At 36.0% G+C, this 12,072-nt stretch overlaps 1 protein-coding gene across 9 annotated transcripts; it reads left to right on the top strand.

The window, feature by feature from the left end:
• The first annotated feature begins 24 nt into the window (after positions 1 to 24).
• On the top strand, positions 25 to 11,862 carry LOC122586988 (putative disease resistance RPP13-like protein 1). 9 transcript variants are annotated; one of them, XR_006322099.1, is made up of 8 exons: positions 25 to 185; positions 417 to 497; positions 636 to 761; positions 1,318 to 1,440; positions 1,525 to 1,612; positions 1,966 to 2,109; positions 2,192 to 2,378; positions 4,703 to 4,773. XR_006322099.1 is itself a non-coding variant. In XM_043759039.1 (3 exons), the coding sequence occupies exons 1-3, from the start codon at positions 2,858 to 2,860 to the stop codon at positions 8,304 to 8,306; spliced, it is 3,579 nt and encodes a 1,192-aa protein (XP_043614974.1). In that variant the 5' UTR covers positions 2,811 to 2,857; the 3' UTR covers positions 8,307 to 8,390. The 9 variants fall into 9 exon arrangements, 1 of the variants encoding a protein (XP_043614974.1); XR_006322097.1 differs by lacking the exon at positions 417 to 497; XR_006322098.1 differs by lacking the exons at positions 417 to 497; positions 4,703 to 4,773 and adding an exon at positions 2,677 to 2,811.
• Positions 11,863 to 12,072: the final 210 nt, after the last annotated feature.

Raw genomic sequence — 12,072 nt, 5'->3', positions numbered from 1 at the left:
TGAGATATGACAAAGCAGTGTCTTGCCACTGCCACATGGCTCGTACAATTTACCGAACACAGGTGTTAGAAAAGTTGCTATTAAGGCTTTGCTTGATCAGTTCATATACATTCTACAATCATCTAAAAATCTTGAGTAAAAGATTTGGGCGACTGTTGCTCTGATAAGCTTCATTAGCGATCCAGGTAAAACCAGTCTCTGCCAACATCGCTGTACAATCCAGTTTTCTCCAATTTACTTATGAATGAGTGGATTCAGGTCAAATGGATCGAAATTACTCAAAGTGTATTTTTAATGCATAAAACCTGCTAAACTTTTTAATCATAAAAACTTATTATTGACATTATAGAACTTTTGTAATCATATTTAGCACGCTAGTTATTTCTAACACAAGTTACAAAAATTTGGATATTAAGTTTTTTGGTTCAGATATGCTAACCAGTAAGCCTGCCCATGTTTAAACTTTGATAAGCAGCCATTCTGATGGAACCATTAAGGTGATCTTACAAAAGTCAATATTACAACTAATAATTAGCTTTCTCTTCTGTTGATGTATAAATTTACCTTTCTGCTTCCATCTTTTTGAATTAGTCTTTTGTGGTTGTGAATATTTGACAGTCAAATTCTATATATAGGTATGGGCCACGGGTAAAATGACATTACAGCAGGAGGTTCATGAACTTGCAAAGGCTGTTACTTGTCTCTATGTTTCACCTTCAAGTGATAAGCTTTACAGTGGTTCTTTAGACAAGACTATTCGGGTATGCCCATTGTTTCTTTTTATAAGACCATTTACTTCATTGTAGGTACAGATACCAGATGCAGCAATTTCAACTTATTTATTTTGAATGAGAACTGTGAAGTGTGAACCTGTGTTATGGTCTATCCCTAATGAGTCAATTGGGTCAAATCAAAAGTTTCAGTTCGTGAACAGGTCAAAACAGTTGAAAGTTGCGAAAGTCTACTGCTAATGGTTACATACTTGTATACCATTTTTGGAAAATTTAGAGAAACATTAAATATCATAGTTTTTGTAATCTTAATTAAAACAGCATTAGCTTTTCCATTAGATAAATGGACTGAATGTATGTGGTTAAGTAGTTAACCCAACCCATACTAAATATAATAGCCCGTATGAACACAAAACCAATTTTGATGCCCGACCCGTTCGTTTCCCTATATCTAACAAACATGCTCCAGTAGAAAGCAAATAAAAAATTCATTGTCGATTCATGTACTTGATAATCAAATTAAATTAATACACTTCTTCTATTGCTTACCAAAAAATAATAATATTATTCTGCTATAATTCAACAGATATGGTTAATCAAACCGGAAGAAATTCACTGTATTCAAGTTCATGCTGTTAAAGAGGCAGTCCATGGGTTGACAGCTGATGCAAATTATGCATATTTTTTCGCTGAAGGTGCGGGAGTTAAGGTTAGAACTCTAGTCAAACGTGAAGAAACTCAAAGCAACAAAAATGAAATATGAAAGTGCCGACTAATCTTTGCATTTTCATAGGTTTATGGGTGGTCTGGAGTATTCAAGAATGTCAACATCAAATAAACCGTTTAAGAAATATTGTGGATGCAGTGGTTTCAGTATGCAGGTGAGTGGTATATACATAGCAGTGCAAAATTGTCACTTGACTCAGGTCAATATGCACCGGGTCAGCAGCTTGACCTGAAACAGTTGCTGTCCTATGAAATGTAGTATTATAGGTATCTTTATGGTAGTTATATTACTCTAATCTTAATACAGCACATTGAATAAATTGATAAGGAGGTTTTATGTGTTAAAAAACATTCTAGAACATTTTCCACAGAATTGACCTTTTTTTTTTAGTACATTATTTGATCACAGTAAATAGTTGGGAATTGGCACCTTTCTTAAAGCTGAATATGATAGATGGTTTTAGAAACAATTTTGACATATTCTCGTGATGCTGTGAAAACATTGCAGGAAATCAATTTGCGAAAATATGCATCCACGACATTCTACTCGGGATCAAGAAAAGTGTTGGGTGAATGATCAATAAATTCGATATATATTCAAGACAATCTTTTATTTGTACGCGGCACATCTATAGACGGAACAGCAGGAAAGGTAATAATAGGAGCACAAATCTTTTAGTTACCAACAGTGTTAAATTGATTCAGTTTCCATTAAAAGTCCATTTTTTTTGTAGGTATAGTATCATTACATACAGGGTCGATATACAGTTCTTGGCTGTAGTAATGACTTTATTTTTGGACCCACAAAAAATGGGATAATTGATGTGTGGTTGAAAAAGAGGTTAACGCGAGTTGCTTCCATCAAGAATGCCAAAATCACATCCCTGGCCTCTGTTTAAGCATAAGTCTACACCCGTTTAGGTATAGCATTTATCCTTAAGTACTAGGGAGTTAATCCTTGATCTATAAGGTGTAATAGGGGAGATTAGATTGTTGCTACTTCGGGTGGCGGTCCCTATTGGTGGCCACAAAATGTGACGCCACAAGCCGAAGTAGGCTAAGGAGTGTGTAAGAGAGAGAGAGAGAGAGAGTCCCTTGGTTGGTGCCTTGATCCTCTATTTATAGAGATGTTGCTAGGGTTTTAGGATTTGAGTCATGAACTTTACATGCTTGGGCCTAAATCAAGCCCATGACTTAACATATATGAGGTCATGTTCAGGTCTGAAGGTTTCAGGAGCCTCCGCAGCTTAGGTCCGGAGGCTACAACAGGAGCCTCAATGGAGGAGGGTCTAGAGGCTATATCAGGAGGCTTTATGGATCAATCCAGAGGCTATGTCCGGAGCCTCTTAGGAGCAACCATAGGGTAGAAGAGAGATTATTATCCTAAAGCTATTAGGGAAATGGTACATCATCAGATCCTGATAGAAATGCTCTTTGCTTGTTCTTCTAATGGAAGAATCCAGGTTAGAAACACTCATTAAAATACTAGTTCATATACTTAGATAGCAAAACATCCTTAGATTAGTTTTTTTTTTTTTTAAGAGAATGCAATATCAACCCGTTTACTTATTATGAATGGGTTATTTTTTTTTATCTCAAAATCGTGTCACCCAACAAAAGCTAGCTAAATGGGAATAAGCTAAGTGATTGAAACTTGCCATAATAGTAGCATGGTTGGATCAGTAGTAAACATCCTTGCCTTTGGAGACAGAGGTCATGGGTTCGATCCTCATCCCATGCAAAGGTTGGAGGGTCTTTTCTATCATTTAGGTAGAAACTGGAAGCAGCCTCTCTACTTAGGTAGAGGTAAGGTCTGCCTACATCTTAACCCCCCCATACACCGTCGAGGTATTGGGGCTCAAAACCCGCGGAAAACGGCACTAAGTAATTACTTACTTAATAATTTGAAACTTGCCATAATAGTACTATCAATGCATCCAACATCTTTCATAGCTTTTTTCAAAGAAAATGTATACTATATTAGTATATTTTCGTCCCATGAATCACTCTCTCGAAAGTTCGGTTCGTTGGGGGCTATTGATGAAAAAAATAAAAAAATTTATAAAAATTAAAAGTCTTTAGTGCATCAAGGATCTGGGCAGGAACATAAGATCTCATCCACAGTGATCCACCCACCCTATACAATATTTGTCTCAAAATTCCAGTGCTAAACAATGTACATAACCAAGATGAAAAACTTGTCATGTTGATTTCAGACTTGGGATTTAGATTGAAGATAACTGAGAAGAAAGACGATAGATTATTCGATGTGGATTTGGACTTGGTTAAACGACTAAACCCAAATACATCATCTAGCTAAATTTGTGAAACTAGGTGTTCCTAGCTACTTGTGTACGTGTAACACCAGGAAACAACATTCTTTCTTATATATTAGTTTTATTATTTTTCAAATTGTGTAATGATGATATATGTGAAATATTACTTTGAATTAACAAAATGTAAAAGATAAAGAATCCTTTCAATTCAAACTAGGTGGTTTGACAGCCCGCATTATAGGGATGCAATTATCGTTTTTTCACGTTTTGTTATTTAAATGCAATACCACCAACACAATATCTTAAATGTGTTTACTTCTAAATTTATAATTTCACAAAACATAATATTTTAAAAATACTTCTAAAGAAGATATAAAAACACATACATTTATTTAGGAGAAAGATTTATTTTTATAACTTGAGTCAAGTTGGGGACATTTTGACCCTTGATGAAAATCAAGGGCAGTGATGCAACACATTCAAAAGTTGTCACTCCATCTAAGACAAAGGGTCCACTTGTTTAATCATTAAGTAGTCTGTGTATTAAGTTGCTGAATGTATAGATGATGTTTATATGTATTAACTAAAAGATAAAAAAGGTAATCGACAATTATTTAAAATTTAGTATGTATGTGACTATCTGTATATGGTATTGGAGTCTTTTTACAAGGTATGGCAGGTTATAATACCCATTCACCAATTCAAGAAAAACCTTTATGAAATTATTAATTGGCGGCCATTCACTTTATATGTCCATTCATATGGCTGAAATCAGTGTCTTTCTATGTCCATTCATTTTTTAATATATATATATATATCCCACCATATAATAATGATCTACACACCATCACTATATTAAACATCATATTTTCTTTTAAACTTTACTATATTTTAAACATTATTGACCACAATACAAATTAAACAATGGCTGAATTGATTGCAACAGAACTGATCAAAGTCGTTTTTCAGAAACTGGGAGATGAAGCCTTGAAGCAGATCGTTCGGGCACAGGGAATCCAATCCGAGATCAAGAACTTGGGCAAGAAATTGTCCAAGATTCAAGATCTCCTTAATGATGCTGCTGAAAAAGAAACTGCCGATAAAGATGTCAGACAATGGCTCAATAGTCTCAAACATTTGGCTTATGATATTGATGACTTACTTGATGGTTTGGCCACTGATGCTATGCATCATGAGCTGACTGACCATCATGACTCGTCAGGTGCAACCACCAGCAAGGTAATTACAAAGTTCATCCCCACTTGCTGCACTAACTTGAAACTAAGTAGTAAACTGCATCACAAGTTAGATATCATTGCCTCCAAGTTACAGGATCTAGAAAAGGAAAAACAGTCTCTAGGTTTGATTAAGAAAGATGAAATGCCAAAATATGAGACTAGTAGAAGAAACGAAACCTCTTTGCCAGATTCATCCGAAATTATTGGACGAAAAGGAGAAAAAGTGGAATTGCTCCATAAGTTGTTGGGAGATGAGCCATGTAAGGAAAACTTTAGTGTTATACCGATAGTTGGCATGGGTGGGGTTGGTAAAACCACTTTAGCTAGAAGTTTGTACAATGAAACAAAAGTAAAAGATCACTTTAAACTCCATGCATGGGTGTGTGTTTCTGATGATTTTGATGTTTTTAAGATAACTGAAACCATCTTTCGAGCAATGGCTAGTAAAAACAAGGAGTTTAAAGATTTAAATGAGGTTCAAATAGCTCTTTCTGATCAACTTAAGGAGAAACGATTTCTAGTAGTGCTAGATGACATTTGGAGTGAAAAGTATGTTGATTGGGAGAACCTAGTAAAGCCGTTTCATTCAGGAGCCCCGGGAAGTAAAGTAATCATGACAACCCGAAAGGAGGGATTGCTCAAACAAATAGGTTTTGATCATCTAAATAAGCTGGGGAGTTTGTCACATGATGATGCTATGTCTTTACTTGCTCGACATGCATTGGATGTTGATAACTTTGATTCACACACGGATCTCAAACCTCATGGTGAAGTTATTGTGAAAAACTGTGGGCATTTGCCTTTAGCTTTGAAAGTGGTTGGAAGGCTACTAAAGAGAAATATAAGTGAACAATATTGGCAGCACATGCTAAAGAGCAAGATATGGCAAATCCATGATAATATTGTTCCTGCCCTTAGGCTAAGCTACTTAGAGCTTTCAGCATGTTTGAAACAATTGTTTGCATATTGTTCCTTTTTCCCCAAGGACTTTCTGTTTGACAAGAAGGAGTTGGTTTTGTTGTGGGTAGCAGAAGGTTTCATTAAGAAATCAGGTGGAAGCGAATTAACCGAAGAATCCGTTGGCTATGAATATTTTGAAGAGCTCCTATCGAGGTCATTTTTTCAACATGCACCTAATGATGAATCATTGTTTGTGATGCACGACCTCTTGAATGACTTGGCCACATTTATTGCTGAAGATTTTTTTCTAAGGTTCGATGACGGGAAGACGAAAACTTTGGCAAAGTACCGACATATGTCATTTATTCGTGAGAAATTTGTTGGTTACCAGAAGTTCGAGGCATTTAAAAGTGCCAAGAACTTGAGAACATTTTTGGCAGTGTCTATTGGGGTGAAAGAAACTTCTGATTGCTTCTACTTATCGAATATGATTTTGGTTGACTTACTTCCTGTGTTACCACTGTTGAGGGTTCTTTCGTTAAACGGCTTTCAGATAAGTGAGGTACCGGAATGTGTTGGTCGTTTGAAGCACTTGAGGTATCTTAACTTATCGCAAACCAATATCAAAGAACTACCAGAAAATGTGGGCAATCTTTATAATTTACAATCACTGATTGTTTTTGGTTGTCATAAATTATGTAAGTTGCCGAAGAGCTTTTCAAAGCTAAAAATTTTGCGACATCTTGACATTAGAGACACTCCATTGTTGAATCAGATGCCCTTTGGAATTGGTGAGTTGAATAGCCTACAAACACTTAGCAAGATCGTCATGGAAGGAAATGATGGTTTTACAATAACTGAGCTCAAAGAGTTAAAGAATCTCGAGGGGAAGATTTGCATCGAGGGGTTGGAAAAAGTGCAAGATTCAAGGCATGCACGGGACGCAAGCTTATCAACAAAAAGGCTTACTGAGTTAATGTTGGTATGGAATGATGTATCTGATGATTCTCGAAATGAAGCATTTGAAAATGAGGTCCTTTATGAATTGAAGCCTTGTAATGATGCTTTGAAGAAATTCAAAATCTTGTCTTATCCGGGAACAAAGTTTCCAAACTGGGTAGGTGATCCCTCCTTTCACAAGTTGGTCAGAGTTGTGATAGGTGACTGTAAAAATTGTAAGTCTTTGCCTGCACTTGGGAAGCTACAATCACTAAAGGAGTTGGCAATTCAAGGCATGAAGGAGGTTAAAGTCATAGGTTCAGAGTTTCTTGGGACTAGTGGTGTTGCATTCCCTTCACTTGAAATTTTAGCGTTTAAAGATATGCCGTGTTGGGGGGTATGGTCAACCTATAACGGGATTGCTGATGAAGTGTTACCATGCCTTCAACATATTTGTATAATTGGTTGTCCTGAATTAGTTGACATCTCACTTGAAGCACTACCTTCATTGAGAACTCTAATGATATATGACTGTGGTGATGTTGTGTTAAGAAGTATGGTCCGTGTAGCTTCTTCAGTCACTATGTTGTCGATAAAGAATATTGCAGGGCTTAGTGATGAGGTGTGGAGAGGTGTTATAAAGAATCTAAGGGCAATTGATCATTTATGGGTCGAGTCTTGTAATGAAATAAGATACATGTGGGAATCAGAGGAAGAGGCAAGTAAGGATCTTTTGAATTTAAGGCACTTGAAAGTTAAAGGATGTTCAGAATTTGTGAGATTAGGAGAGAAAGAGGAGGAGGATAGTAGGAGCAATCTGCTAACATCTTTAAGGATTTTGGAACTAGAGAATTGCGATAACTTGAAGGAATGCAGTTGTCCAGGTAGTATTGAGACATTGAAAATTGTTGAATGTAGTTCAATTACACGTGTCTCATTCCCAACAGGAGGAGGAATGGAGAAGCTCAAGGTACTTAGAATTATAGATTGCAATGAGTTGCTGGGTTGGGGAGAAAATACCAACAACAAATCAATGGTTGAATTTGTACGTATAACCGGTTGGCCAAATCTGAAATCAATGAATCGATTATTGAACTCTAATCACCTCACCTCCCTGTTCATATTGGATTGTGAGAATATGGAGTCATTTCCAGACCTTGAGCTACCAAATCTCACCTCGTTAACAACTCTATGTATAGCTCATTGTTCAAGCATAGATGGTTGTTTTCCACGTGGACATTGGCCTCCCAAATTGACTATTCTTTCCATCGGAGGGTTGAAGAAGCCCATATCAGAGTGGGGCCCACAGAATTTTCCCACCTCGCTTGTTAAACTAACGTTATTTTGGGGAGAAAATGATTATGAGGTGAAGAATCTGAGTCGATTGTCTCCTCATCTTTTTCCTTTAACTCTTACTAATCTTACCATATGTGCTTTCGAGAATTTGGAAACAGTTTCAGTGGGACTTGAACACCTTACCTCCCTCCGACATCTAAAGATTTTGAATTGCCCAAAGTTAAAAGATCTACCAGAGAAGCTGTTGCCTTCACTCCTGAGTTTGGATATTGATGAATGCCCAATACTGAAAGAAAAGACGAGTAAAGGAGGGTTCTTCAACAATAACTACTGGTCCAAAATCTCCCACATCCCCTGCATCAAGATAGATGATGAATTACAAAATTAGTAAGAATCTAATCCTTTTGTCTTCTTTTTTATGGAAGCAGTTGCTTTTTTTTTTATTAAGATGTTAGCTCATTAAATTTGAATTTCTCTGCCTCTCTTCTTCTGATTTGTATGTTTATTGCACTCTAAGTGTTTGACAAAATGTCTTGATACATTTTTGTAATTTCATATTTGTCACACTTACACTTTTTTGATTTGCTTGCTATTCTGCTTGAAATCATCGGTTTAACATGCCGAGCAATTAAGTACTCACTCGACTCCATATTAACTTTCCCCTAATAGCTTTGCCAGTGCACTTCTTTTTATTTCGGTGGCACGTACTAGTTGAAGTTTTTGTGTCATTATCCATCTCTTATTATTTGACTGCACGGTGAGAAGTAAAACCTATGCGTTTATTTTCACCTGAAACTGTATGGGATATTCAAGTAAGAGATAAACAGTTTTATTGCATCTCCATACGTCAAAATTGATCAGTTTTTTGAGTGAATATAACTTATAATTACTACTGTTTTTCCCTTGGGGGGGGGGGGGGGGGGGGGGGGGGGGGGGGGGAGAAAAATGAGGAATCTGACAATGAAGCTTATGTGATGAGAAGGTCATATTTTCTATGCTTTAGAGAAATTTCTTGTAAGGCTTCTCATACACATTCTACAATCATTTAAGAATCTTGAGCAAAAGATTTTGGCGACTGTTGCAGTGTTGCTCTGAGAAGCTTCATTAGTGATCTAGTTAAAATCAGTCTCTGCCAACATCGCCATACCATCCAGTTTTGACCAATTAACTTATGAATGAGTGGACACGGGTCGAATGGATTGAAATTACTCGAAGTATATTTTTAATACATAAAACCTGCTAAACTTTTTTATCATAAAAACATTATTATTGAAAAGGGTAAAGGAGGGCACCTTGTCCCCAGAACCACATTGGATCCCCATCGTCCCACCCCGTAAGGGTTATGATGTAAAAATAAAATAAAAAAAGACTTCATAGAACTTTGTAATCATATTTAGCAGGCTAATTATTTCTAACAAAAGTTACAAAAATTTGGATATGAAGATTTTTGGTTCAAAGAAGTCCCTACCCGACCCAAACACAATTGTTTTGGCCCCTTTATACTAACCAGAAGCCAGCCCATTTTGTCACATCTAAGTAGTGGCTTCATAATTACTGTGCTACTCGGTATAAAATCGTATAAATAACTTGTATATCTTGTCCCAGGTGCTCTTCTTGAACTTGGTGGCTATGCTAAATGCATGTACAAAACCTTGAAAAAGCTTAAGAGGAGCTCTGTGGTTGTCAATGACATAATGAGAACTTTGATTGATTTGCTATCTGTCAATGCGGTGAGGGAAGTACTAAAATATTGTAATTAAACTCTAAACATCAATTTTCCTGACAATGTGAACTCCAGGCAGATATTTGGAATTCTTCAGAAGGATTTGAGTCAGATACATCAATGAACGGGGAGGTTCTATCTTTGCTTAGCCTAAAAGGTCGACTGATAAACAACCATTCTGATGGAATTAAGGTGATGTTATAAAAGTCGAGTTTTCAACTAATTAGCAGCTCACTCTGTTGATGCATAAATTTACCTCTTCTACGTCCATCTTCTTAAATTAGTCTTTATGTGGTTGTGAATATCTGACACTCAAATTTTGTATATAGGTATGCGATACAGGTAAAAAGACATTACGGTTGATGCAGGATGTTCGTGAACATGCAAAGGCTGTTACTTGTCTCTATGTTTCTCCTTCAAGCAATAAGCTTTATAGTGGCTCTTTGGAGAAGACTATTCGGGTATACCTGTTTCAATTTATATGACCTTTTACTCCATTGTTTGTTGTTACAAATACCAGATGCAGCAATTTCAGCATGTTTATCTTGAATGAGTGAAGTGTGAACCAGTGTTATGGTCTATCAAAGGTTTTAGTTAACTGGGAAACAGGTCAAAGTTAAAGAAACGTCAAATATCGTAGTTTTTGATATCTTAAATAAAGCATAACTTTTTAATAAAATAAATGGACCGAAAATGTATGTGGGTCAACCCAACCCAAATTAGAAATAATAGCCTGTTTTAACACAAAACCAATTTTGATGCCCGACCATCTGTTTCCCCATATCTAACAAGTATGCTCTAGTAGAAATCAAATATAAAAAAAATCAATTCCAATTCATGTACTTGATAATCAATTTAAACTAATACTCTTCTTCTATTGCTTACTAAAAACATAATAATATTCTTCTTCTATAATCCAACAGATATGGGTAATCAAAGAGGAAGAAATTCACTGTATTCAAGTTCATGATGTTAAAGAGGCAGTCCATCAGTCCATGGGTTGACAGCTGATGCAAATTATGCATATTTTTTCTATCAAGGTGCTGGAGTTAAGTTTAGGTCTCTAGTCAAAGTGAAGAAAGTCGAAGCAACAAAAATGAAATAACAAAGTGCCGACTAAATTAGCATCTTTATAGATTTGTGGGTGGTCTGGAGTAGTCTAGAACATCAACATCAAACAAACGGTCAAGAGCATTGCCTTTATTGGAAATAAGCTATATTGCGGATGCAGTGCTTTCAGCATACAGGTGAGCGTTATATAGAGCAGTGCAAAATTGTCAGTTGACCCTGGTCAGGGAGGTTGAGCTTGACCCGAAACATCTGTGCCCTATGAAATCTTTATGAAAACTAGTGTGATAAATATCTTTACGATAGTTATATTATTTCAGTCTAATACATCAGATTATATAAAATGATAAGGAGGTTTTGTGCATTAAAACGCCACTCCAGAATACTCTTCACATAATTGACCTATTTCCTTTCTAGTGCATTATTTGATCATAGTAAGCAGGTGGGGAATTGCCACTTTTGTTAATAATTCTTTCCTTAGAAATAACATATTGACAAAACTTAATAATATAGATGGTTTTAGAAGTTATTTTGACATATTCTCAGGCTGCTGTGAAAACATTTCACGAAGTCGATTTGCAAAAATATACAACAAAGACAGTTTACTAAGGAGCAAGAAAATTGTTGGTAAACTCGAGTTGGATATATGCTCAAGAATATTTATTAAGGAGCATATATAAATTGGATATATACTCAAGACAAAAAAATGGGATAATTGAGGTGTGGTTGAAAGAAAGGTTAACACGAGTTGCTTCCATCAAGAATGCCAAAATCACATCCCTGGCCTCAGATGCTGATGGAGAAATGCACTTTGCCTGTTATTCTGATGGAAGAATCCAGGTTAATTAGACACACTCATTAAAATACCAGTTCTATACTTATTGCACCAATTGTCTCTTTGAATATCCTTAAAAGATTTTTTTTATTTTTTATTTCACAGAATGCAATTTCAACCCATTCACTTATTATGAACTAGTAAAACTTGCCCCCGGCGTTGCAGGGGTTGCAACTGTTCTTGATAGGTTTGTATCAAAGGGGTCGGGTATTGTAACTACTCTTGATAGGTTTGTTTCAAATACATACATAAAGATTGGGTATTGTAAGACAAATATTAAAGTAAAATAAATAAGATAAGATCTTGACCCTTAGATCATGGTTAGATTGATGCATAAAGA

The sequence above is a fragment of the Erigeron canadensis genome, chromosome 2 (assembly GCF_010389155.1).
Source record: "Erigeron canadensis isolate Cc75 chromosome 2, C_canadensis_v1, whole genome shotgun sequence".
Lineage (NCBI taxonomy): Eukaryota > Viridiplantae > Streptophyta > Magnoliopsida > Asterales > Asteraceae > Erigeron > Erigeron canadensis.
The sequence above is the reverse complement of the archived record's forward strand: the minus strand, read 5'-3'. Positions and strand labels throughout refer to the sequence as shown.